The 27995-nt window shown below is 62.4% G+C and overlaps 1 protein-coding gene across 2 annotated transcripts in view; it reads left to right on the forward strand.

Annotated features, from left to right (window-relative positions):
• The first annotated feature begins 280 nt into the window (after positions 1-280).
• Positions 281-27995, forward strand: part of Cacna1i (calcium voltage-gated channel subunit alpha1 I) — a 93315-nt gene continuing 65600 nt past the window's right edge. The window contains exons 1-3 of one of the 2 annotated variants that reach the window (XM_046429702.2): positions 281-356; positions 11808-12060; positions 27881-27993. In XM_046429702.2, the coding sequence (XP_046285658.1) occupies positions 11829-12060; positions 27881-27993 (345 nt within the window). In that variant the 5' untranslated portion in view covers positions 281-356; positions 11808-11828. Of the gene's footprint in view, positions 357-11807; positions 12061-27817; positions 27994-27995 lie in introns of those variants that run through there. The other variant, XM_058574259.1, reaches the window with a different exon arrangement.

Genomic DNA, 27995 nt, shown 5'->3' on the forward strand with positions numbered 1-27995 from the left:
GCAGGGGCGCCAGGGACGCGGCCGACCCCGGCCCGCGCGCCGCCCCTCCCGGCACCTGCCACCGCTCGGCCGGGCCCCGCGCCCCCGCCCCCGGCCCGGAGCGCCGCCCGCCGCCGCCGCGCGCCAACTCCGCTCGGCCCGCGCCCCCGGCCCCGCCGCCGCGCCCCGCCATGGCCCGGCGACCCGGGCCCGCCGCCCCGCGCCCGCCGCCCCCCGCGCCCCGGGGGCTCCGCTGAGCCGGCATCGGAGGGCCGGGGCCGCGGGGCGGGGGTCCCTCTCGATCGCCCGCCTCGGGGGTCGCGGCGCCCCGCGCCTCCAGCCCGGACCACCCCGCTGCCGGCCACGTCCATGCCAAGGTAGGTGGCGGTGGGGCGGGGGCGGGGGACCCGGGCGAGGGCTCCGCGGCGCCGCCGGTTCTTGGCGCGTTGGCCGTGGACGGATTGATTTCTTGATTTCGGGAGAGCAGTGTCCCCACCCGCGCGTGCCCATCAGGTGGGCCCCCGTCGCGTGCCCCGGGCCTCTGCCTTGGGAGAAGGACGGGAACTTTGACCGGGCCCCTCTCCAAGGCCACGAAAGTTCTTTTGGTGCCAACCCCGAAGCCCAAAGCCGGCCGAGTCAGCGCTGCAGGAATTTATTCAACAAGTCAGGCTGCCGCCGGTGGCCCGGCTGTCTGTCTGTCCGTCCCGCGGCCCCTCCGCTGCTGCAGTTCTGCGACCAGCCCGACCAGAGCTGGTGCCGGGGTCCAGCAGGGCTGAGCCGGGAGTGCTGGCCGCGGCAGAGTGCAGCCGGGTGCAGTGGGGGAGCCCCGGGCAGGGTTTAACTTTCCTCCAGGCTGGGGTGGCGCAGGGCCCCCCGCGAGGCCGGTCCCCAGCCGGCGGCCCAGGCTGCACCGCATGGAGCCAGGCCAGGGTCGGAGCTGGGACTCCAGGGGCTACAGGGATCCTCGGCGGCGCTGGGGATGGTTATATAATGAGTGTTTATGATGATTAGGTTTTAATTGTCAGCTGGGTGGTGTGTGTAGGGGGCTGGGGGGCAAGAGGGCTCGGCAGGGGCTGGGAAGGCCTCTTTTGGGGGAGGTCATGATACCTGGGGGAGGGGGCTTTGGATGGGCCAGGGCGAGGCATCTGCCAGTCTTGCTGTCTGTCCCTCTTCTTGGTCAGGATCCTGGGGGCTTCAGAGTGGTGGAGAAGACTGGGGATCTGGGGCGACTCCTGAACTATAATCTGGTTTTGCGAATCTGTGTTCCGGGGTCAGGTGTGTGTGTGTGTGTGTGTGTGTATAAGAGGGCGAGAGAGGGTGAGAGAGGCTGCGTGTCTCTGGTGTGGTGGGGTCTGGATGTTTGCGAGTGTCCTGGGCTGGAGAGCTCAGGCGGGCTTCAGTAGGCGGCCAGCCTGCGTGTCCCTCACTGCCTGGGGGATTCGACCCACAGACCCCTAGACGCACAGACCCCTGCACTGCCTAGGGACAGGATGCCGGGCAGACAGAAGTGTGGGTCCCTGAGCTAGGGGGGACAGGGCTTGGAGGTTCGGCTGCATCCCCTTCGCCCGGTCCTCAGGCCCTACCTCCACTGCGAAGCCACCTCTTGGGTCAAGTCTCCCTCAGTCCCCAGGACCTCTGGCTCCAGAAACTCTTCTCTTCAGGACAAACTTTCTGTTTAGGCTCCAGGTCCCAGGACTGGGCTGGGCACTGGGCAGGAGTCTAGGGACCTCCCTTTCCCCTCTGCCTCAGCCATCACCTGAGTCCTGGGAGGGGATGCAGTGGGTGACAGGTCATGACAGGACAGGGTGACACTGAGCAGGGGCCAGGCAGTCTAGGGGATAGGGAGAGGGAAGAGGGTATCCTGAGGCGAGCCAGGTCGCCTGGCAGGAGCTGGTTAACCTCCCACATCCGCGGGAAGCCTGGCACCAGACATGTCCCAGCTCTGGCCTCCCGGCTGCTCAGAGCATCTCCTGCCCCCGGGGCCCAGGATGGGCAGCTTGGGGGAGGGGCTGCAAGCTGCAGGAAGCCTCAGCCCTTTCCTTGGACCAGGGGCCTGCGGACCCCACTCCCCAGTTCCTGCCTCTCGCTCTCCCCCTCCGTTTCCGAAGCCTAGGGGCTGAGAGGGCATCTCGCGGGCCCACCAGGGGGCGCCAGGCAGTCCTGCATCCCGGGCTGACTCCCCTTGACCTTGGGTGGGCAGGTGGGGGCGGAGATGGCTTCTAAGCCCCTCCGCACCCACCGCTCTGGCCTCCGGGAGCCGGCCAAGCCCAGAGGCTTCCAGGAACCGCCCGGCCAGTCGCAGGCTCTTTGTGGTTTGGGGCCCAGCGCCCCACCCTGGCCGAGCCGGCGGGTGGCCCCTCCACTCCCCTACCAGGTCCCCTTCGTCAGGCCCCTCTCCTACTCTCTGTGCCACCTTCACCCTGCAAGCCAAGTGTGGCTCCTGGGCTCGGCTCCCAGGGCGGTCGTCCCTGGGTCCCCTCGCCCCTCCCCCACCGCGGCGGGCCGATCTTTCCAAGGTAAAGGAACGGGGCTCCCGTGGGGGTCCTCGATCCCGGACGGTCTCCCCACAGCTGCCTTGTTCTCTGATTCCCCAGCCCCGCATGAGGGTTGCTCGCAAACTATGTCTGGAAAGAGGGGACCCAGAGATGGGCGTGGGGGTCCAGGGGCACCCCACCAGCTGCAGGGAGCCGGCCCCTTCCCACTCTTGTGCTCCCCTCCCTCCCCTCCCCCTTCCCTTCCCTCCTTCCCCTCCACCTCTGACCCCTTCCTCCTCTCTTCTGCAGAACATTTTCTTCCCACATGTTCCCAGGCTGTCCCCTGCTTAATGTCCTCCACCGACCCTTGTGTTCCGGGAATCTGGAGCTCAGAGAGGGTGGTCCTTAGGGGGCAGTCTGTGGGCCCAGGGGTGTCTGTGTCTGTGACCTGCCTGAGGGCTGGGGACCTCTGGGTCTTCCCCCACCTTGGCCTGTGGTCCTGAGGTCCAGGAGATGTGGGCTGAGTCTCCCTCTCACGCCTGCCAGTCCAAAGGGGCAAGAATACTGGTCTGATTTGATGATTTTCTTTCTTTCCCTGTTACATTCACCAGGCGCCTACTGTGTGCCAAGCCCTGTTCTGGCCACTGAGCAGTGAAAAGGGGCACACAAACCAGACCTGCCTTCTAGGGGCTTCCGTTCCCATGGGGGAGGGTCCGACCTCCCTGCTAGGTGCTTGTGGGGACAAAGCCACAGATTCTGGATTCCCTCCGTGCTCTGAGTGGAAACTTGGGGAGTGCAAACCCTGCGGAGCTGGAGCCGGGTGGGGGTGGGGGTGGAGGCCTCTGGAGGCCACAGTCTCCTTTGGGGCCTGGTTCAGTGGAGATCTGCTCCTGCCTCCTGGACCTCGTCCCTTCATCTTCCAGGTCCAGCCTCTGCCTGCTGGTCCCTTCTCTTTCTCTCTCTCTTTGGTACTGGGGCACTTACCACCGAGCCACATCCCCAGCCATTTTTATGTTTCATTTAGAGACAGGGTCTCAATAAGTTGCTTAGGACTTCACTAAGTTGCTGAGGCTGGCCTCGAACTTGTGATCCTCCTGCCTTCGCCTACTGAGCTGCTGGGATGACGGGCGTGTGCCAGCACCTCCCCCCCCAGCTGTCTCCTTCCCCTGGATTTGATCAGAGCGATCTGGCTAATGATGCATCCCAAGAAGGGCATTTGGCTCTTGCCTTTCCCCCGACTCCCTGCTCTGCCCTACTGAGCAATCAGGGCCACATCCTGCCCTTCTCTGGGCCAGGGACTGAAGCGTCCTCTCTGGACTGCTCAGCTCTTATTCCAGCCAGGAGAGAGAGGAACACATCCGTGGCCATGACCCAGAGGGGCGTCCCCTAGCACCACGGGAGCACTGGCTTGTTGTACAGCTGGGACGATATCTTCCACCTTAAAGGGTTTTTGTGGGTGGGGGATGGAGGGAGCCCATTGCTCTTGCATAGCACCAGAAAAAAAAAAAGGCTTTTCTGAGGTTTGGAGGTGTCTCTAGAGCGCTCGGGGGGGCCTCCTGTTTTCATTAAGGTACTTTCCAAATTTCTTTCTGTTGGTCTCTCCGTTGCAAGGGGGGGCAGGCACTGTCCAGCGAGTTTTATATACAGGGGAGGAGGCCTGGCGAGGCCCTGAGTGGGCCCTGGACTCTGGGTCCATTGCTTTTCCTGCTCCCCCCTCCCAGGGCCACCTGTACCTTGATTTGTTAGCTGAGGCAGGACCCAAGGCCCTGGGTACAGCAAGGAGAGTACAGAATGACCAGCAGAGGCACCCCTGGGAGCTGTTTAGACACTGAGGGGGGCTCAGACACAGCCTGGCTGGCCACACTCATCAGAGGAGACCCTGAAAACAGACACACATCAAGGCCTGGGGACAAACACGGGTCAGGTCCTTCGATAACCAGGGGGCTGCCACCTCCTGTCCGGATAGCCCTTGATCTGGTGGCCTGGCATTGGACCTAGATCCAGATCCCGGCTCTTTCTCTGAGTGACTCTGGGGAGCTCTCTCCCCCTGTGCCTCGGTGTCCCCCCCACCCCCGTTGGTAAGCTGCCTTATTTGAGCGGTCACAAGGTGCCTGGTGTTATAGTAGATGCTCATAAAAAGGTTGGCTGGTGCTCCCAGCTGTCCTGGAGGGGTCGCTGGTCCAACTTGCTGAATGTGCTACAGAGCTGGGAGGGCTGGCTGTTGATTTGTGACAAGGCCAAGATTTAAGATGTGGACAAGCTCCTCTGATGGTGGTCCACTTGGGGCCATGCTTCAGCCACTCGTCTTTAAGCTGGAGGAGTGGGGAATGGCTCAGCTTCTCTGAAGAAGATCTGAGGGGTTTGGTGGACCACACCCCCTACAGGTGCTGCAGTCTGACCAGTCAGGCCAGGGGCTCCAGTCTGCATCAGGGGAGGCCCTACCTGCAGAGCCAGGCAGGCGACCTCTCTGCTCCTCTCTGGGTGGTTTGGTGCGAATCCGCTCCTGCCCCTGCAGAGGAAATCAGGCAGCTGCAGCATAACCAAGGAGGGTCCCAGGGAAGCAGACGGTGTGGAAATTGTCATCTGAGGAATGGTTGAGGGAGCTGGTGACAAGAGGCCTGGGGCAGATGAGGCCCGGGGTGGGCAGGCTGTCGGCGTGCATCTGCAGGGCTGTCATGCGGAAGAGGGGCAGCCGGGTTCCGGCTCTGGGATGCCGGCCCTGGAAGGATCTGGGAGGCAGGTTCCCCGCAGCCTGGCACAGACTTTCCTGCAGACCACCAGACGCCGGCTGTGCTCCTTTTGCCTGTGTGAGGGGTGAGTGTGTCTGTGTGTGAGTGTGTGTGAGTGTGTCTGTGTGTAGCTGTGTGTGTGTGTTGTCTGTGTGAGTGTGTGTGTGTATGTGAGGATGTGTCTTGGTGTAATTGTGAGTTCCTGTGTGTTGTGATTGTGTTGTGTGTGTCCACGTGAGAGTGACAGTGGGTGATGTCACCGCGTGGTCTTTGTGCTTGGGTATGTGTGGCATGGATTGGGCTGCTTCAGGGTTCCCTTGGCCTCCGAGGTCCCCTCTGTGAAGATCTAACCCGCAGAACTGTGGAGCTGGCGGAGGGGAGCGCCCAGCCCGGGGATGCCGCCCCTGCTCACGGCAGCCCTGGCGCCCCACTCTGTAGGCAGCTGGCCCAGGGCACCTCCAGGCCACCTGCTGCCTGTGGGCAGACGCAGAGCCGTGGGCACTGGCCTGGGGTGCAGTCTCCCCCCCCCCACCGTCCTGGTGACTCGGGCCTTTGTAAGTCCTGCCTCTAAGATCCTGGGAGTCTGAATCCCTGGGCTCCACTGGCCCCATGGGGCTGGGGACCAGGGTGAACTCACGCCGGCTGCGGGAGCACGTGCACACGCACACACCACACACACACAGACACACACACCACACACAGACACACACACACCACGCACACAGACACACACACACCACGCACATGACACACACACACCACGCACAGACACACACACCACGCAGACACACACAACATCACACACATAGACACACACACAGATACCACACCATACACACACACACAACACTCCACACACACCACACACACACACCATGCACACAGACACACATACAGATACCACACCATTCACACACCACACCATACACACAGACACACACACCACACACTCACACATAACCACACACACACACACCACACACCACATACACCAGACACACAGACACACACATACCACACACACACCACGCACACAGACACACATACAGATACCACACCATACATACACACACACCACACCATACACACAGACACACACACATCACACACATACACCACACACACAGACACACACACACCACAGACACACACACCACACACACACCATGCACGCAGACACACACACAGACACACACACACCACACACACATACAACACCATACACTCACACACACACCACGCACACAGGCACACACAACAGCATACACACAGACACACACATAGATAACACACCATACACACAAACACACACACCACACACACACATACTACACCATACACTCACACATACACCACGCACACAGGCACATACAACACCACACACACAGACACACACAGATAACACACCATACACACAGACACACACATCACACACATACACACTCACACAGACACCACACGCTCACACACGCCACACCATACATACCACACACACAGACACAGACACACCACACCACATAGACACACCACACACTCACACTCACCACACACACACACCACACCACAGACACACACACCATAGCATACACACACACAACACACAGCATACCATACATACTCACACACCACACACACTCACACATACACACACCACGCACACAGACACACACAGACACCATACCATACACACACATACCACACACACACCACATCATACACATCCACACACACCACACACTCACACACACACCATCCACACACACACACATAGACACCACACCATACAGACTCACACACCACACACACAGACACACACACCACACCATACACACACACCCCACACCACACACACATACACACACACACCACACACAGACACACACACAGACACTACACCATACACACACACACACCACAGACCCACACACACTCACACAAACCACACCAGACACATCACACACTCACACACACCACAGACACATAAACCATACCACACACACCACATACACTCACAGATACACCACACATACACACACCATACCATACACACACCACATACAAACATACACTCACCACACACATACCATTCACATACTCACCGACACACACCACATGCAAACTCACACATACCACACTGTACACACATACACCACCCACACAGAGACATACACTCACAGACACACACACCACACACATCACATACACCACACAGTTGCACACTAAACACACACACACGCTCACATAACCTCAGACTACACACACAACACACACATTCACATATACCACATACACTCACCACACACACCACACACACATACAGCACACACACTTGCACACCACTTACAATACATTCACACACCACACACTCACACACCACACACACAGAGACCCATACCACATGAAAACTCATACACACCACACTATACACACTTATACACACCACACACACAGAGACATACACTCACAGACACACACACCATATATATCACACACCACACACAATACATTCACACACCACACACACGACACACTTGACACACACATACACCACACACACTACACATGCATATACGACACATACACTCACACACCACACAAGCACTCACTACACTCACAGACACCACACTATACACACCATTTACCACACACAGAACACGCCACACATACCACACACACACTTTCACCCATCACACACACACACACACACACACACATACACACACGGGGTCTGGTCACCAGGTAGGCCTCACGTCTCCTCCACCAGACACAGTACACCAGGGGCTCTCGAGTGCTGGCTGGAAGATTCTAGAAGGCAGGTTTCTCTCTGCCCTGGGAAGATTTTGGGGTGACGTCTGGGCCAGCAGCTGGGTCTCTCACAGATACACCACACATACACACACCATACCATACACACACACACCACTCACACAGACACACACATGTGACCTGCCACGTGCCTGGGATGGCTCAGCGTTTGGCTTGGAGTGGGCAGAGCTGAGCTGGGACCCACCTCTGCACCCGCGCCCCAAGTCAGCCCCGTGACCTGGGCACTGCTGGACTCCCTGGGTCCTGGTGTCTCCTCCACGAAGGAGAATGTCATGGGGCTGTGGTGAGAAGTGACACAGATGACGCCTAGAGCCCTTGCATCATTGCCTGATGGTGGTGATGATGGTGATGGTGGTGGTGATGGTGGTGATGGTGGTGATGGAAATGGTGATGGAAATGGTGATGGTGGTGGTGATGGTGATGGTGGTGATGGTGGTGGTGATGGAAATGGTGATGGAAATGGTGATGGTGATGGTGGTGACGGTGATGGTGATGGTGGTGGTGATGGTGATGGTGGTGGTGATGGTGGTGACGGTGATGGTGATGGTGGTGGTGGTGGTGGTGACAGTGATGGTGGTGGTGACGGTGATGGTGGTGATAGTGATGGTGATTGTGGTGGTGGTGATGGTGATGGTGGTGGTAGTGGTGGTGATGGTGATGGTGACGGTGGTGGTGTGATGATGATGGTGATGGTGGTGATGGAAATGGTGATGGTGATGGTGGTGGTGGTGACGGTGATGGTGATGGTGGTGATAGTGATGGTGATTGTGGTGGTGGTGATGGTGGTGGTAGTGGTGGTGATGGTGATGGTGACGGTGGTGGTGTGATGGTGGTAACAGTGATGGTGGTGATGGTGACGGTGGTGACGGTGATGGTGATGGTGATGATGGTGATGGAGATATAGTGACAGTACTGGTGGTGATGGTGGTGACATGGTGATGGTGGTGGTGATGGTGATGACAGTGACAGGGTGATGGTGGTGACATTGATGATGGTGATGATGGTGATGGTGGTGACATGGTGGTGACATGGTGGTGACAGTGATGATGGTGATGGTGGTGATGGTGATGATGGTGGTGGTGGTGGTGACAAGGTGATGGTGACAGTGATGATGGTAATGACAGTGACGGGTGACAGTGGTGGTGGTAGTGATGATGGTGATGATGGTGATGGTGGTGACATGGTGGTGACAGGGGGGATGGTGGTGGCAGTAGTGGCAGAGGGAGGTCTGGGGTATCGGCCCTGGGTGGCTCAGCTGGGCTGTGCGTGCTCAGGCTCCCGCCTTCCTGGGTTCCAGAGCGCCTTCTCCCCATGTCACATGGCCTCTTCACAAGGCCTGCAGGAGCGAGCAGGGGACATGGCAGTGGAGGTGACAGACGGCAGCCCCTGCTCTCTCACAGCCTTAGTTCAGGGTGGGGAGGCAGACACCAGGTAACAGACATAAAACAAGTGCTGTGTGGTTTCTTGATGGCAATGAGCAAAGTCTCTCTGCACTTCACGGAGAGAGGAACCGAGGCCCAGGAGGCCAGCAGTCAGGAGCGTGTGTGTTCCAGGCCCAGGGGCCTCTGTCCTGCCCCTGTCGTGGAGGCGCCATTGCTTGGTGGGCCCATGGGGGACAGAGCGTCAGGGTGGGCCCCACCAAGAGGAAGGGGACTCTGGGACGTGGAGGCAGCTCTGACTCTGGGGTCCGATGGACCTGAGTTTGAATCCATCAACGCTGTCACCTAAAATGAGCCTTCGTGTCTCCGAGAGGCTCTGTCTGCAGACAGGGGGGAGCCCAAGTGGGGTCCCAGGAGCCAGTGCGGCTGTAGGAAGCTGCAGGCGGTGCTGGGCTGGGGCTGCCACTGGGGCCCCACGAGGCCAGGTGTTCCCACATCTGGTGGTGGTGATGGTGATGATGGTGGTGGTGACAGACCGCAGTCCCTGCTCTCTCACAGCCTTATTTCAGGGTGGGGAGGCCGACACCAGGTAACAGAGACCAAAGCAAGCGTTGCGTGGTTTGCTCGATGGCGATAAGAGCTACGGAAGACCAGAGAGAGGAGTGGGACCGCGGGGTCTGGCTGCTTCTCTGGAGCGTGGGCTGACTGGGGGCTGGTGCCAAGTCTGGCTTGTTCACCAGCAGAACCTGCACACAGTAGGTGCACAGGAAATACTTTTTTGGACAGATGAATGATCCAGCAGGGCCCAGGAGAGCAGGACACAGATGGCGGGAGGCCACCTGTTTCAGTAGGAGGGATGGAGCGAGGAGGCCGCCCACCCTTGGGATGGAAGAGGCCCAGTCTGGCCAGAGTGAGAGGCCCATGGGGGACGTGGAGGGCTCTGAGGGAGGATGTCCCTCTGCCCGGGTGGTTGACATGCGGCTGACCAAGCTGCCTGGGAGCTTATGTAAGGCCCCTGGCTATTTGTCTGGAGCCAAGAGTAAAGCCCTGAGCTCAGGAGAAAAACTCTGCCTCCCTGACCAGCCAGGCGGAGTGGCAGGAAGTGCCAGCTCCCTGCCCATTGCCCCCGGGATCCAAGTGTCCAGACGCATCAGCTGCAGGGGCTCAGTGGTAGCCTGCAGCTGCCGGGAGTGCAGGGTGGGTGGCAGGTCGTGGGGCCTCTTTGCTCACTCTCTCTGCCCAGCCAGGCACTGCCAGGGCTCTGGGGCCCCGGGGACCCTGGAGGACAAGGTTTTAGGGCCTGGTAACCTCCTGAGTGAGGTGTAAGGGGCAGGTCCTGGAGAAGCTGTCCCTCCCCCCCAGTCATGCAAACCTGGCCAGGCCCCTGGGAGTTGTCACCAAGTGGGTCTGGAGGGCTGGCGCTGGGTCCTGGGCTCACACACCGCCTCCCTCTGTGTCCAGCCCAGTGTGGCCTTGGAAGCCACTCTCTTCTCCGAGCCTTGGTTTCCCCACCTGCCCGATGAACACAATGACCTCCTGAGGTGGCTGGGAGGGTCCGAGGAGCCCAGGTGGCAGAGGCGCCCTGGCTTGGTCAGACCAGTTGTGTGGTCAGCAAGGCCCAGCACCAGGTGACTGCCGGCCTCAGTGAGCAGTGACCATTTCAAGTTTGTAACGTTACAGCAAGTACAGCTGCTCAGGTCACAGACCCGGGACACCGTCCCTGACTGGAGTGTCTGTCCTGTCCCCTCCCGGCCTCCATACGGTCCCCATCCGTAAACCAGAGCGGTTGGTCTAGACTGTCCTCAGTTCTCAGCCTTGTGAGGCAGTGGGGGGTCCCCAGGTCTCGGGCTCCCTGCAGGTCTCCCTGAGGTGCCCCTTCCTTGGGGAGCCGCCCGGGAGTCCCTCCTGGTCTGCTGGGGTCCCCCAGTGTCTGATGCCACAACTCCCCGGCTGCTCCTTTGCAGCACACGTTGTCCTGATGTCATGTTTACAATAATTTCCTTCTTTTTCTTGCAAATTCCCTTTCCTCTCCATGCTGCAATAAGTGCACCACTCTCGTCTTTTATTTTTATTTGCAGTTTGGTGCTGGGGTTGGAACCAGGGCCCTGTGCTAAACACACACCCCACCACCCAGCCACACGCGAGTCCTGGCTGGGGGCAGCTTGGGGTAGAGCTCTTGCTAGCATGTGCCAGGCCCTGGGTTCTGTCCTCGGCGTGGGGGCAGGAGGGCGCTGGAAGGAAGACTCAGGCCTGGCACGTGACCAGACATGCCCCGGGACTGCCCAGCGGTCCACTCTTCCCTCATCCTCACAGCCGGAGTGAGGGCCCGAGCAGGGATGAGCAGTGTCCCCTCTTGGGGGAGGCAGCTGGGGGCGGGTGCCAGGCCTGCCCCCCACGGGCCACCCTCTCTGCTCCCCCAGGGCGCACCCCTCAGCGCTGACATGGCTGAGAGCACCCCGCCAGCCTCCTCCTCGGCAGCAGCTCCAGCCCCTGAGCTGGGAATAACTGCACAGCCAGGGCCCCAGAGCCCCCCGCCGTCCCCTCCCGGCCTGGAGGAGCCCCTGGATGGAGCCGATCCTGAAGTCCCCCACCCGGACCTGGCGCCAGTGGCCTTCTTCTGCCTGCGACAGACCACCAGTCCCCGGAACTGGTGCATCAAGATGGTGTGCAACCCATATCCTTTGTGGGCCTGGGCTGTTCCACCTGCCCCGGGGCCACGGGTGGGGACAGGGGAGGTAAGAGAGTCCTCTCCAGTGAGCCTGCCGGCCCAAGTCCTCGCCCCCTGCTAGAAGGCCTGAGGCCTTGGTGGTGGCAGGCGGGCTCCGATGGTCGGCAGGGAGGCTCGGGGCTTAGGCTTGGACAGATGAGGATGTGGTGTCTTGCTGATAGGAAGGTTCTGGAAGTTGCCAGTGGCTCAGCCAGTGCTTTGTGTGAGGGGCTGGGGACGCAGATCCGTCAGACCCTGGCCCAGCTCCTGGCCACTGAGCCATCCATGGTGGGTGGTGCCCACAGAGATGGTGGGAGCTGTGTCCAGGGCTCCTGAGGGGTGGGCTGGGGACAATGGATCCCCTGGCGAGTCCCCTGCTGCGGCCTCTGGTGAACTCATGCCACTCCTGGCTTGAGACCTGTCCTCACGGTTTTGTGCTGCGGTGGCGGACTACCTGGGGCCGGACGGTTAGAGTGAGATTCAGCGCTTACTGTGGTGGGTCTGGGGGGTCTGAGGCGGAGGGACCGGCACAAGGCCTTGGTGCAGCGTCATCCTCGGGCAGCAGAGAGCGAGGGGGACCCGGCCTGCCTTGTAACGACCCGCTCTCGCGATGACCAGCCAACTCCCTGGGCAGTGGCACTGGCCCAGCCGTGAGGCTAGAGCCCTCTTGCAGGATCCCCTCTTTGAGGTCCCACCTTTCAGCTCTGCTGCACTGGGGATTAAATTTCCAACTCATGAGTGTTGGGGACACATTAAGACCCCCACCCCCAGTTCCCCACTCCCGCGGCCGGAGCACAGTCCTAGCCCTCCTGCCGGGCCCTGCGCCTGCCCATGGGCCTTGCTCTCTCCACTCTGCTCCCCTTGGGTCCTGGGGCCTCAGAGCCTCCCCCAGTGCTCTTCCCTGGTCTGAGATGCTTTTCCCGCCCCTCCTCGCTTGGCCAGCGCCCTTCAACTTAGAGCTTCAGTGTCACCTCCTCCTGGAGGCCCTCAGGGATTCCCCTCGGGCCTCCGTGGTGTCAGCTAGCTGTGGAACTCAGCATCCTCCTCCTGGGTGGTGCCGGATGGCGGGCAGGGCCGGAACCCTCTTGTCCACCGCTGGACACTTTGGGGCCTGGCACATGGTGGGGTCCTCCGTGTGCTCTCTGGATGCGTGGACAGAGTTGGAGCTGGGCCTCGCTGAGAGGGAGGTGGCCAGGTGGGGAGGGGGTGCTGTGGTGGTGGCACCCCTGCTGGAGAGGGAGGTGGCGGGAGGGTGGGGGGCCCTGGCAGCCGCAGGAGGCGCCACCTGGGCCCTGAGAGCAGCGGGGGGCCGCGGGCAGTTTGTGCTGGGACCTGAGCTTGGGTGTGGGGCTTGAGACCGGGGCTGCTGGTGGCCTCCTGCTGGTGCTGGAGCCACCCAGGGAAGGTAGGCTGCAGGGTGAACCCTGCGCTAGGCTTGGGATGCCCGGGAGGCAGGCGGGTGTCGAGGCTGATCCCGGAAAGGAGGCCGCTGTGCCCGGCCCAGGTCTGCCCAGGTCTGCCGGCCTCCCTGACCATAGGGGCGGAGCTGATGGTGGGCCCTGGGCCCCCAGCTCCTGGAGGCCAGAGGGTCCAATGTCAGGGAGAGGAATGCAGAGTGGGTGACGGTGGCTTTTGGGGCCACAGGCCTCGATGCTCCCTGGGGACGGTCAGGGGTCTCGGACGAGGTGAGGCCTGGCAGGGCTCACCTGGGGCTTCGTGGTCCAGGCTGCCTGGGCCATCCCAGGATCTCTTGGCCCCTGGGCACTAAGTATCAGTCCACCAGTCCCTGGGGACCCAGAGGACAAAGAACCGTGTTCCCGGGACTCCTGGGAGTGGCAGAGGCAGGTGCCACCCATGGAGAGGTTTTACTACAAAGGGTTGGGGAGACTTGGGGGTGTAGAGCGTAAGCAGGGGTCGGCCAGGCAGAGGAGGGGTGACTGCAGTGGGTTTGGGCCTTCAAGGAAGAGAAGGCTGGTTGGAGGACCAGGGAGATGGTGGGACAATGTCACAGTGGCCAGGGCTGGGCAGGATGAAGAGAGTGGATTTCGACTCTGCCCCTTGGGTGCTGTGTGACCTTGAGTATGTCTTTCACCTCTCTGATCAGGATGATTATACTGTAGATGGCCTTGGCCTGGGAGTCTGACTGCAGGGCTGGAGCAGCACAGAGCTGGCCCAGGTGGCCCAAGTGGACCCTCGAGGTGCGTTGGTCGAGTTCTGTGTGCCGTGTGTGGCTTTGGGCAGGGCCCTCTCTCTGAGCCCCGGCCTCTCTGCCTACGATGGAGGGGCCAGACGAGGTGCCCTCTTCTTGCTGTGGGAGCCTGGGGGCCAGCCATGCTCACAAGGAGGATGGTGCCCGTGCCCTTGACCTCAGGCAGCCTGGCCCGCCCACGGCCATCCTCAGTTTTCTACCTTTCTGACCTCCTGGGCCAACAGAGCCTTTGGGTCACTCTCCCTGTCTCCTCCACCTTCTGAGCCAGGCGGAGGAGGGTGACTGGGGTTGGGGACCACAAAGGGGCTGCCCTGGAAGGGGGAAGGGAGGGGTGCCCCAGAATCCCCACGGTCAGAGGCTGCTGGCCCCCCTGGGCTGGAGAATGGAGGTAGCTCAGGCCTCAAGCAGAACTTCAGACCAGGGAAGTGGGCATTCCCAAGTGCCCGCGTGGGAGGGCGTCAGGGCAGGGCTCAGCTGGGGCTTCTGGGTGACTCGCGGTGGCAGTGCTCTGTGGCCCATCCCAGGATCTCTTGGCCCCTGGGCACTAAGTCAAGGTGACCACCGTAGCTGACAGGTCACATGTCCAGACCCTGCAGAGGAAGCTGCTGCTCCCGCTGAGGCCGAGCCCAGAGGAATGGCAGACGTGGGCGAGAGACCAGCAGTGGACACCTCCCCTGGTCCTTGTCAGGGTCAGGGGTAGGGCAGTGGGGCATCCGCCCCCGCAGCTGATCCTGAGTTTGTGTCCCTGGGGCTCAGGGGTCTGGCCCAGGGCCAGCTGCCCTTTGAAGCTTGGTGCTTCCTGACTCAGGGCCCTGAGTCACACCTGACTCACAGAGCTGGCAGGCCACTAGGAGCCTCCGAGCTTGCGAGCCGGGAGGGAAAGGTTCACTCGCCCAAACGTCAGCACCACTCCCTGCCCGGCCTGGGCCTTGGCTTGTGCCATCGGCTGGGGATTCGCTGGGAGGCCCCCGGGTTTGAAATGCCAGGGGCTAGACAGCACAGTTTGACTCACGGCAGGTGGCGTGTGGCACTGTGAAAAGTGCTGGGCACTCGAGTCAGACAGACCCCGGGGGCCGGTTCTGCCTCCAGTTGCTCTGTGACCCTGGGTTAGTTTCTTAACCTCTCTGAGTCCCAGTTTCCCTGCCTGTCCACAGAGGACAGTCTCCGGGCCTGCACCGAAGACTGAAGCAGTATGAGGGACTGTGACCACGGAGCTTGGTAGATGAGACAAGCAGGGCATACATGTGGCTTTCGCTGTCGGGAGAGCCCGAGGGGGATCAGCGCCCTTACGCTCTGCTGAGTAGACACTGTGCCTGGGTAGATTCAATAAGACTCTGGGCGACAGGGACCCAACACCTTCCAAGGACATTGTCTCCAAGGAGAATCGGATTCGACCTGTTATCTAGGGGAATTGGTGGGAGCTTTGCTGCTGGTGCTGGCCGGTCAGTGCAGACATTGCTAATCGATCCTGGCACCTGCGGCGGGCGGCCCCGGCAGCCAGGACTGACCAGCTAGGGACCCATTTCCCACCCTCGCTTAGATCCCAGGGCCTTTCTCAGGAGCAGAACCAGCTGCAGTTCCATGTGGTCTCCGGGAGCCTCCGTTTCAGGGTCCGCGGGAGGCTGAGGAGGCTGACCTGACCTTGCCTGCACCGTCCCTAAAGCCCCCGCGGTCTCCCCCTGGGACCTCACCCCAGTTTACACCTGAGAAAAGTGAGGCTCCGAGAGGTCGCACTGCCAGGATGTGATGGGGTTCCCAGGCCCCCAGCGTGCATGTGCCGGGGTCAGTCCCTGGGGTTCGCAGTCCCCCCACCCCGTGTGCTGCTGGGCCGGCCTCCTGAGTGACAGCGCTACAGAGCTCTGCTGCAGCGAGCCAGCCACGCGTGGTGGGGACGCCAGCCAGCTGTGACACCTCCTCCTGCTCTGACCAGCTGACTAGGGAGGGTGCAGCCTGGGCCTGACGCGGGAGCCCCGCTGCCCAGTGACCTTGGCCAAGTCACTCCCCCTGGTGCCTGGGTTCCCGGCCTGCAGAGGGGCCCAGCGGCTGCGAGGTCTGGGAGGGCCGAGTCCCCTGCCATTCTCCTGGGACGGGCTGCGCGCTCTGGTTCCCGCCTGGCCCTCTGCCTGCTCCTGGCCGCCGTTCTCCCCAATCTCCACTGCCGCCTCCTGGGGCCCTGGTCCACGGGCTGGTGGCCGAGAACCCTGCCTGGGACTCGCTGACCTGGCCCATCTCTGGGAGGGGCAGGGGCAGGGCCCATGGCGTGTCCAGGGCCCCGGGAGCCAAGTCTCGCGTCCCATGCAGCTGGCGGGTTGCCCAGGGACGAGGGCCCCACCCGCCTCCCTTCCCGGGTCCAGTCCCTCAGCATCACTGGGTCTTTGTCCCTGTGTGACGTCCTGTGGCCGGGACGTGGCTCTGGCTTCTGGGAGGGAGGACAGCTGGGTGACCATCATGAGATGGCTCTGGGGTCGTGGTGAGGAGTGAGGGGGCCCAGGGTGGGACTGGACAGGCGTGGCGGCCCTCGGGGCTGGCAGGGAGGAGGGGACCCTGACTCTGGGAGTGAAGACCCGTGCTGGGTGGCCCCGGACAGGCCCTTGCCCTTGCTGAGCCTCTGCTTCTGTGAATTGGGGCCACAGTGACCCTGGTTGGGAACACTGGGGGTCAGACGAGGGCTCCAGGGTGAGCACCGGGCAGACTCAGCGCTGGCGGCTCCTCTGTGCACCTTGGAGCTGATGGTGGAGCCCTGGGTCCCAAGGCACGTGGGCAGCTGGGCCCTGTGTCCCTGGCAATGGCCTGAGAACGTGCTGTCCCCTGGAGTGGGAACGTGCCGGGCGAGGAGCAGGCCTTCTCTGAAGAAGACCCCGTGCTGGCCACCTGCCCCGGTCACTTAGTCCATCCCTGCCTCCTGGCTACCTCTCAGTTCCGCTGTACCAGACAGGACCTAGGGCCACCAACTTAGGCTTTGAGGACCTCTGTGGCAGCTCTGCGCCATCAGGAAGTCCTCCTTAATCTAACCTGCATCCTGTCCCGAGCCCTTTCTCTCTGCCGGGCACTGGGAGCAGGCAGCTCGCGGCCCTCCCCTCCTGCCCACGTGACAGCCAGTGTCCTCCTCCCCCCTCCTTCCCGCAGGGAGGAGCATGGCCAGGAGCCCCAGGCTGTGCAGGCTCAGCCCGCCCTCCCCTGGGCCACCGCGCCCTGCCCTCGGGGACCCTGGGCTCCCTGTGTGAGGCTGCATGTCATCCTGGACAGATGCCCGGGTGGGGCTGTTGTCCCTCCCTCCTCCCCGCTGGGACCAGAACTGAACTCAGCCTGGGTCTGCGGCTCCCTGTCCACCTGTCTGTCCCCTGGTTGTCCTTCACCCCATTCTGGGGACTCCCCTCGTGTCCCCTGAAGCCCAGACTCACATGGATGCTTCTTATGTGTCCCCAGCTCCCCTCCCAGGCTTCCCTGGGCCTGCCGCCTGCCATGCCCACTCCGCTTCCTCTGTCCTTCATTCCTGGTCCCACCTGTCCCCCAAGGCCCAGCTTCCAGGCGAGACCCTGGGGGCAGGGCCTGTGGCCTGGGTCCTGGTGTCCCGGGCGGGGCCTGGCCCCGGTGTTCAGGGCCTCTTCGTCTTTCCCCTTTTCCAGGCGCTTGGCTGCCCGCCGTGGCCCCCCGCGGGTCTTCTCGGCACCTCTTGGGGGGCAGCGGGGCAGCGAGTGTCCCTGTTCTGCCCCCGGAGCCTGGGGAGACCGAGGCCCAGGAGGGAGCTTACTTGCCCGAGGTCACAGGTTGAGTGGTGCTGAAGCCAGGGCAGGCGGGTCCCCAGAGCCCAGCCCTAGGCCAGGGCTGCCCCAGCCCAGCCTTGTCCAGAGGCGGTGGCCTCCTCCTCCGCGTCCTCCCCAGCGGGCCTGGTGGGAAGCCCAGACGCGCAGGCTGTGCCGGAAGTGGCAGCCCGTGTCTGGGCATCCGTCCACTTCCCTCCGTCTGGTGTGGAGAAGGTTGTTTTCCTCAGAAATAAAAGTCAGCTTCAAAGGTACCCACCCCCAGGAGGCTCCTGAGGCCAGAGTGGACGCTGTGCTGTCACTGGGCAGCAGGTGGGCCGGTTGGCCAATCAGAGGAGCCCAGGGTCACAGGAGATTCCGGAGGGCAGCCTCAGGTACCGTGGTGTGGAGATTTCTGGGTAACAGAACTGCAGGGCCGAGGCCGCCCCTGATCTAGCCTGGCGAAGTCCGTCTGCAGGAAGGGGTCTTTCGGTCTGGGTCTCGCTGCATGAATAGGAGTTTTCCAGAACAGTTAGGGAGGGAGTTGCGGGCAGAGGGAGTAGGGAGGCGTTGGTTGGCATGGGCTGGCGAGCAGGGTGTGAGGTGCCAGGCTAGAGCTTGCACTCGTGACACTGGGAGGGGACACTGATGGGCGTCCAGCAGGGACCGACACAGGCAGATGAGCCTAGGAGGGCTGTTGCTCTTGGGGTAGAGGGCAGGGTGCCCGAGGGGAGACCGAGGCCTGAGGCCGGGCGGGACTTGCAGGGCCCTCTGCTCGCGCGTTCACCGGGCAGGAGTCTGACACTTGCTGAACCTGTGGACGGTCCCCAAGGGCTGCTCTGTCATGTCGGAAGGGCCACCATGCAGGCCTGGGCACCCAGAGGTGACCCCACGCTGGAGTTGTCCTCCTGTGACCGGGGCAGGAGGTCGGTGATGGGGGATCCCAGCTGAGGACATGTCCCGATCCAGGGCTCCGAGCCACGTTTGGGGTCCAGGGACGCTGATGGCCTGGGCGAGGACGGGGGGGGGCTGGGGCAGAAGGCCACCTGTGGTCTGGACTCCAGGGTGGAGGGGTCTGCAGGCAGGAGGCAGACCTACTGTGTGTGGGTGGCCCCTGAGACTTGGCCTGGTTGACGGTGAGGGCCAGAGAGGGGAGCGCCCTGCAGGGCCCCCGGCCTGGCGGTGGCAGTGAGGGTGACCGAGGGGGCCGAAGCCCCCTGGTAGTTGACGTGGGGCAGAGGGAGGCAGGGGACAGCTGGCGAGGAGCGGCCCCTCCCGGCTGGTGTCATTCCCAGTCCTGCCGGTGTCAGGCTGACTCCCTGAGACCCCATGGGGACCTGTGGGGAGACAAACGCCCGTCTGTTCCCCTGGGAGAGACCAATAGTCTAGTCGCCGGGGTCTTCCCGCTGATCCCCAGCGGCTTCCCGTGGGTGGCCCTTCAACCCCCCCCCTCCCCCCGGGCTGGACGGCTGTGTGTGGCGCTGAGCAGAACTTGCCCTCTCTGGGCGCCTCCCAGCCGACACAGGCAGATGAGCCCCCAGGGAGCGGCTACCCAGTGGGGTGGAGGCGGAGAGCACGGTCAGGAGAAGAGCCCGGCTTTAGAGTGAGGGTCTGTGAAGGAGGCGGGGACGGTGCTGTCCCATCCTGAAGGGTTTCCTGGGGCCACATGGCATGAGCTTCAATCCTGGGGGAGCCACTTAGTACAGCGTCACATACTAACTGTGTCCCCATAAGCCCCTCTGCCCGGCTGCCCCGTCCATGGGACACCCAGCCACCCGCCCGCCCCTTGACGTCTTTCCATCCCTTCGCCCACTCACCCGTGCGCCCCCACCCTCCCGTCCACCCCCCACCCCTCCGCCCAGCGCCCATTCACTGGCTTGGCAAGGGCTGGCCGATCACCAGTCCCTCTGTTTCTCACCCCACGGGCCATCTGCCCTGTGCCCAGTCCAGCCCCGTGCTGGACACCCTCTTCCCTCAGCCAGCTGTCCTCCCTGCCGGGCTGGGAGCTCCTGGAGGACAAGCCCCGTGGCCTTGCGCACAGTAGGGGTGCAGCAGAGCGTGCACTGGACCCCGTCCCCCCAGGCACAGCTGAGGCGGCGGGGCTCGGAGGACAGAGGTGGGGTGGCCGGTGGCCGAGGAAGCCCCTGGCCCAGGGCTCTGGAGCTGGCTGGGGAGGAGCGGGGCCGCAGGGCGAGGGCTGCCAGCGGAGGTTGGGAGGAGGCCAGGCTGGGTGGAGGCTGTCCTGGAGGAAGGGAGGGAGGGTGTGGTCGGCCCTGGGGAGAGGTGATCAGGCAGGGTCCCCGGGTGACAGGGACTCTGGACAGCTTCCAGGAGGGTGATGGGGCCTGGGACAGAGACTGGGGACCTGGCCACCCCACAGAAGGCCGTTGTCACCTGAGGAGTGGGCGTGGGGTCAGGGAGAGGAGGGGTGGCCCTGAGACCCAGCACTTAAGGGACGGGGAGGAGGGCCAGCCCAGGGCTTGCGCTGGCCCCTGGCCCCGGGGCCGGCCGGGCCTTGAGGCTCAGCCTGTTGGTGACGCAGCCTTGAGAGGGCTTTGGTGACTGTGTTAACGTCCCCGGCTTCCGGGCGGCTCCTGAGCTTTAAAGGACTTGATTTGAAAGCGTTATTCTGGGAAGGGGCTCGTGGGGTTCACACCCGAGGCTCCAGAAGGCTGAGGACCGTGTTCCAGGAGAGGGTCAGCGTGTCCACTGTTGCTGGCCGAGGGCCGGCGCGAGGAGTGTGGCCTGCTGTGCCCGTGTGTGTGTGCGAGGGCCCTCTGGATGCTCAGGAGGTCATTTGGGGAGTGGACAGGTCAAGGGGGCGCGTCACCCATCCCTTGTCTTGCCCTCACCCTCTCTGTGTCTCCCCCGAGTGTCCATCTGTGGTTTCCAGGTCAAGCCTGCATCTCCCTCATTTGGGTTCCCAGAGCCAGGCACAGAGGGAGGGGCGAGGGGAGTCAGTGGTCAGAGCGGGGCGTTGACGGCCAGCAGAACCCTGTCCTGGGCAGACATGCTGCCTTGGTGCCTCCCAGCGACGGGGATCTCACCACCTTCTGAGGCTGCAGGGCATTCTACGTAGGGCTCCCGGTCGGGCTCCGCAGTCTAGATGGCCCCTCAATGGGAGGGGGTCACCCATGGCACTGTGACAGCTCAGAGCAGGCGTCTGTACCCCTGGCTCCTGCCCAAGTCACAGAGGCCTCCCCACAGGTGCACCTACCTTGTGGCCAGGCTTCTGAGGCCAGGTCAGCCAAGGCAGTGGGACCCTGGTCCCCCAGGGCCTGCCTGACCCTTCTCTTGGGTAGTGGCCAAAGCAGGGGTGTCTGATGAGTGTCCTTGGCCACAGCCTCCATTCTGAGGCCCCTCTGCTGGGTCCTCCTCAGGTCCCACGGCCCTTCGTCCCTCTCTGCTGTCTGCACACTGTGCATCTGGGGACCAGAGAACCAGGCCTGGCAGGGCCATCTGTCCTGTGGGACACTCCCTGCCCCTAGAGGGAAACACATGCCAGAGGCCCAGGGTACAGGGCCACCTGCCCAGCAGCTTGTGGTCCTTACTCAACCGCGGTGTCATCCTGGGCAGGGGCTGCCGTCTCTGGACCTCCATTTTCCCGTCTGTAAAGCGGGTGCCATTAGCCGGTTGCCATGGGAACAAACCCTAAGACAAACGTAGAAGGTAGATGGTGAGAGTTCAGGTCCGGGCCTGAGCTGAGGTCCCGGCAAGTCCGGGGACAGGAGTGTCGGCCTTGCAGTTGCTGGGAAGGTCTCCGTGGGTCAGAGACAGCAGGCGCCCGGCTCGCTGCTTGTGTTTCCTTAATGGCTACGGTTTTATTTTCACTTAGGGCTGTTGCTTTTCATTATTTTTGACCCCCTATTTTTTTAATCGAGGTAAAATATGCATAAGTGCAGCTCACAGATCTGAGTGAGCCCAAGGCGTTGCCCTGGAACTCCTCTCCCGTGACCGCCACTCAGGCCAAGAGCCTCTCCGCTCCCGGAAGCCCCCGCATCCCCTCCCCACCCTGTGCCGCTCCCCTCAAGTCCCCTCTCTCTGACCTTCGCTGTAGGTTAACTTGGCCTCATTTTTAACTTCACGGAATTGCATTCACACTTTATTTGCTCTGTTGTCTGGCTTCTGTCACCTGGTAGAGATTCATCCATGCTGTCGGTCACTTGTCTTTTCAGGGCTCTATAGTATTCTACCCTCAGCGTGTCCCATGGGGTTTCTCAGCCTTGACCCTGTTGACACTTTGGGTGGATGATCCTTTGCTGAAACTGCTGTCCTGGGCATTGCAGGCCGTCAGCAGCTTCCCTGGTCTCTACCCACTAGTGCCCAACCCCCCCAGGTGTGACAACCAAGAATGACATGGCCACATGTCCCCAGGGGATAAGCCAGCCCTGGTTGAAAGCCGCTGTTTTGTTGATGGGCACTTGGGTTGTTCCCGGGTTGGGGATGTGACTGATAACGCTTCCATGAGCATTGCATGGGGGGACTTAGGGGACAGTGCTTGTGGACACTACCAGGGTCCTAGTGTGGGCCTGTGGTGGGGGCAGGAGGCACTGCAGGACTTCCCAGAGTGGCTGTTGCCCTTGAAGATGGGGCTCCAGGCCCAGGACAGAGCGGGCTCGGAAATGGCACCCACTTCAGCAGCACGTGAGGAATGGCCACTGGGTCCCGGGCAGGGATACACCCCAGGTACCATGGGGGTAGGAGCCAGGCCAGGTTCATCCCGGTGGCCCACGGCGCACACCAGGTGGACGCAGGCTCTCCAGAGGGGCTGAGGATCTGGCCTCGGAGAAGCCAGGTGGCCCGGGCCTCCGCCCCCGGGTGGACATGAGCCCAGCCTCCTCCTCCCGCCTGATTGACTCAGACAGCCGAGGGGCACCCTGGGAAATGGACTTGATTTCAGATTTGACAAAAATAAAAACACACTTGGCCGCCCCCGCCAAAACAGCGCCGCCCCCACCCTCCTCCAGAGCCCCCCGAATTACAGAAGCCCTGCCTGTTGGCCAGCGGTGGCCAGAGGGGGTGGTCGCCATGGCAACCGTGCAGGCCGCTGGCTGCTCCTGGAGAGGAGGCCGCCCTGAGGGGCCTGCTGGGTGCTGGGCGCTGCCCCTCCACCCAGTCACCCTTCTGCTTGGGACCTGTAGTGAGAGGGGCCCTGGCCTGGGGGCTGCCTGGTGACCCTGCCCCTTGCTCTGGCCGTCCGAGGGCTCGGGGCTGGTCCTCTCGGCCTCTGTGGCCTCTTCCTGGCTGGGAACTGGGGGTGGGACACCCCCCGGCTGCCTCCCCACCCACCGCTGCCTCCTGCAGATGAATCTGCCTCTTCCTGACCCCTCTGGGGGCCACACAGGACTGGACGTCCACCAGGCTGATGGACTGAGGGCTGAGCCCCCTGCTGACCCAGGCCCAGCCTCTACTCGCCTGGCTCAGCCCCGGGAGGCGCTGGTGGGTGAGGAGAAACAGCAGACATCCCTCTGGCCCTCGGCAGCCGAGGGTCGGGCCTTCCCAGGTGCTGAGCCCACAGTATGTGGTTAGAAACACACTCTGGGGCCGGCGAGGGCACTGCCGACCCTGCCGACCGCGTGCCACCTGCCTGGCCCCAGCGCCAGTCCTGGTTGCCTTATCTGTAAAGTGGGTGCTACAGTAGTATCTGCCAGTCTGGGGAAATTTAATTCCCAGGCAAACCTGCTCCGTCTCAGGCACGAATTGTTTGACTGATTGTTTGTTTTTTTTTTTTTTTTTTCCATACCAGGGATTGAACTCAGGGGCTCTCGACCACTGAGCCACATCCCTAGCTCTTTTATTTTTCATTTTGAGACGGGTCTCACTCCGTTGCTTAGGGCCTTGCTAAGTTGTTAAGGCTGGCCTTGATCTTGCAATCCTCCTGCCTCAGCCTCCTGAGCCACTGTGATTAACAGGCGTGCACCACTGCTCCTGACTTTATTAATTTATTCATTTTAAAGCAGGAGAGCCCTGGCCCTGGGACCCGAGTGTGCATAGCACTCCCTGTGTGCTGGGCCTCTGGCCTCTTGTGACCTGTGCTTCCTGTTGGGTTTAAATGAGATAGTGCAAGGGGTTTGATGGGAAGCCCCTAGCAAACAAGCCCTCACGGGCACTTAAGAAATGTTTGCGATCGTTACCATTGTTACTGTTGTTAGCCCGGTGCCCGGCACACAGCAGGCACTCAATATATACCCTGCTCTGGTCTAGGCCCCAGTTCTTATGCCTTAGGGAGGCACAATGGTGGGGCTGGGAGGTGGGTGAGTGTCCAGGCCTCTGGGTCCCGCTGGCTGCTCGTGTGGCTTTGGTGCCCAGAGGGCCTGGCGGCTTCATGGACCCTGGGGCTGTTTTCTCCCGGGGCTCAAGGCTCGGGGCACCTGGGGTGGCTTTTCCTGCCAAGGAAACCGTATTGATTGGCTGCCATTGATCTGCTCCTCCATCTGGGCTCCTCCAAGGCTGCCTGTCAGGGAGCTAATCAGCCCGAGTGACTGCACGCGGCAGCTCCGAGAGGCGGCCTGGACACGCGGGTCTCACGGGGTCGGCCCCCCAGGTGGGGAGAGGGTGGCGATGGTCACTTCGGCCTCTCTGCCCACTCCCTGTCGTTGGAGTCCCCGGGGTTGGATCGGTTGCTTCCCGAGGACCTCAGTGTCCCTGCTGTGTGGCATGGGTGCCACTGACAGGAACGAGGCCCTGGGCGTGACGTAGCGGGTGGTCGGACTCCAGGTGGACAGCCTCAGACTCCAGGCAGGGCCTTTGAGCCTCGCCACCAGAGGCCCTGGGCACCATTGAGGACTCCCTGCCCCGTGGAGACGGTTCTCAGCTGCTCTGTTACCCTACCCTTCCCGCCCTCTTGGACCCCAGCCTCCTTTGCTTGGTCCTGGAACTCGGCCCCTGGCCTGCGGGCGCTCACTCCTCAGGGCTGAGGATTAACAGTGGGAGTGGCAGGTGCTGGGCCGGGCGGGAGCCCTGGACTCCCCTGACAGCCTCCACCCCTCGCTGGGCCAGGCCAGAGCCCTGGACTCCCCTGACAGCCTCCACCTCTGGCTGCTTGGTTTGGTTCCTCCTCCAGGAGGGCCGCTGCCTTTGATCTGCAGCCCCCGGGGGCGTGTCGGGCAGTGAGGCCGGTCTGCCTGACTCCCGGCCAGGACCCAGGCTCTCCACCTGGGATGCCCTGAGTGCCTGGGGAGGGGCCGGGCCACCCACCCCCACCCCGTGCACCTGCAGCCGAGGTCCCAGGACCCAGCGCAGGGCGAGGTGGACAAGCAGCCCGGGCAGCTCTGCGTGGTGGCCACAGGCTTGAGTGACCGTCTGGGCTGCTGTGTGACCTTGATCATGTCACACCAGACCTCCAGGCCCGTTTCCTCATCTGTCCCCAGTGAATTGTGGTGGCAGCTAAGGTCACGTCCCTGGGGTGCCCGGCCCGTGGTTGTCGTGGTTACTGAGGGGCCTGGCGGGTGGGGAGCTGCAGCTCCAGCGGAGCAGAGGGGCCAGGGATGGGGTTAGGGTTGGGGGCGAGTGGGAGTCGCTGGGGCGGGAGAGTGTGCGGAGGGCCAGGGACAGCGAGGCGCTAGGGCTGCCCGGCGGGAGAGATGGGCCCGGAGGCGCCCATGAGGTCAGAGCCCCGGGCGTCGGGCCAAGTGGACAGGATCTGTGGGGCGAGGTCGGGTCGGGGTGCAGGCGGGTGATGGGGGGGCGCACTCAGTGGGAGAAGCAGCCTCTGGCTTTGGGCCTCCGCCCCGCTCCTTCCAGCGGTGACCTTGGGCAGCTGGGTCCCCTCTTCGTTTCCTGATTTGTAAGTGGGGCTTATTACAGGACCCTGAGGATCTGATGATGTGACACTAGCAAAACGCTCTTTGTGTTGGGGACACAGCAGGTGCTGGGTACTGTGGGGGACATTGGAGGGCAGAGACCCAGTGGAGGCCGGAGAGAAGGCTGGTGCCGGGGCCAGGTGAGGCGCTCGGGCCCTGGGCAGGACACAGGCCACATGCCACGGAGGAGAGCCCTGGCCGCGGGGTCCAGCTGGTGACCTGGAGAGGCCCCTGGCTTTCCCGCCTGTGAAGTGGCCTGTGACCCTGTAGGGAGGGCTGGGCCCCAGGCCCCAGGAGACGCTGCTCAGGAGGACAGAGGCCGCGGCTGGGGACAGGGAGCGCCAGGCGCGGGGCAGGGCCAGGGGGCTGGTAATTAGAATGTTTGAACTTCAGAAAAGTTAATTAATGAGGAAGCCACGAGGGAGGCTCAGCCCCGAGGGGCCTGGCAGCGGCTGCATTGATTACAGGCTGGAAGAGAGGATGGCAGTGGGTGGGGGGACAGGAAGGAGCAGGGCAGAGACTCCCAGGGAGGGAGGCGGCAGAAGGCCAAGTCCCAAGGAAACCAGGCCACTCCCCCAAGGGGCAAGAGGGCTCCCCCACTGGGGCCGGGGTCTGGCTGAGGGTCCGACAGGCTCCACTGGAGTTGGACAGGGGGACAGGGGGCTGCTCCTAGATGCCTGTTATTGTCACAGCTGGGTGGTAAGTGCTGGAGGGAAGGAAAGAGGAAGGGTGTGGCAGGCACTTGAAGGAGGGGTGGGACTTCTCAGAGCAGGTGGCATGAAGTTAGAGAGTCAGCCTTGGGGGCCTTGGGACGTCACACCTCCAGTTGGCAGGGACACTGTGTGCAGAGGCCCTGAGGTGCGGCAGGGGACTGGTGAGGTCAGAGGTGTGTGGGGGGAGACAGCAGGGGTCTGAGCAGGGCGGGAGGCGGCTGACTCGTCATATTTGGCGGCAGATGCGTTACAATTCATGTCACGCCTAGAGAGCACAATTTTTCTGTGTCCTCGTGGTTAAGCGCCTCTGGGTTCAATTCCAGGTACCAAAAATAAAAAGCTCCCTGGTATTTTTGACCCCTCACCCTCGCTGTGAGGAGGGGCCAGAGCAGCCCCGAGGGCAGTCTTGGGGCCTCAGTGGGAGCCTAAGAGGTCCAGGGATGGTAAGGGGCATGCCTAAGGCCCCAGAGTCCCTCAGTGCCAGGGCTGAAGTTCAAATCAGGTCCCCTGGTCCCTTGTCCAGCTTACCACCAAGGTCTTCCTCTCCACTCTGCAGCTCAGTTCTGGAGCAGGAATCGGGGTTGTGTAGACAGCACACAGTGGGGTCTGTCGCAGACAAGGAGAGATGTGGCCTCTAAGGGCAGTCAGGCTTTCTGTTCTGGAAGTTCATCTGTGAGTCCGACTGCAGTCATTCATGCAGTCTGTGGCTTAAGTCCATTTTACCTTGAGTTCCCCTTTTTCAACTAGGGCTCGGTCAAGACAGGAGAGTCCAGGTTGGGAGACTGAGATCTGAGCCTTCTCCTCTGTGTCATGACAGATTGGGGGATCGTAAAGACACAGGCCCCAAGGTCCTTCTGAGCTTCTGTGACTAGGTGGTTTGAGAGTGGTGGGACTGGACACAGTGGACTGTGTGTAGGGCGGAGCAGGGGTTGGGGTGGGCAGAGCTGGGGCCCCCAGGCCCTGTCCCCTGCTGGGGGCTCAGTTGAGAGAGGGTCTCTAGGTGCTGTTGGCCCTGGCTTGGTGCAGGGGTGGGCGTCCAGCTGGTCTGGGCTCAGGGCAGACCAGGGGGGTCAGGGAGGGGACGAGGCCAGAGTGCGGAAGCTGGCCTCAGTCTTGCCGCCACCTCTGGGGAGCCCCCTCCCTTCCTGAGCTGGGGAGCCCCGGGGTGAGGCGGGCAGGGGACCCTGCAGGGCAGCGGGGTGGTGCTCGAGCCGCGGTGGGGCAGACCACGTGTGATGGGCACAGGCGGGCGGATGGGCCGCAGCACGCGGGCGCAGCTCTGCTGAGGCTGCCCCCCTGACCTTGACCTTGACCGCTGTGCGCGTGGTTCGAGTGCGTGAGCATGCTGGTGATCCTGCTCAACTGCGTGACCCTCGGCATGTACCAGCCCTGCGACGACATGGACTGCCTGTCGGACCGCTGCAAGATCCTGCAGGT

Source organism: Marmota monax, unplaced genomic scaffold (assembly GCF_021218885.2).
Source record: "Marmota monax isolate L192 unplaced genomic scaffold, Marmota_monax_Labrador192_F-V1.1 WCK01_AAM20220418_F8-fsc00051, whole genome shotgun sequence".
NCBI classification, from domain to species: Eukaryota; Metazoa; Chordata; class Mammalia; order Rodentia; family Sciuridae; genus Marmota; species Marmota monax.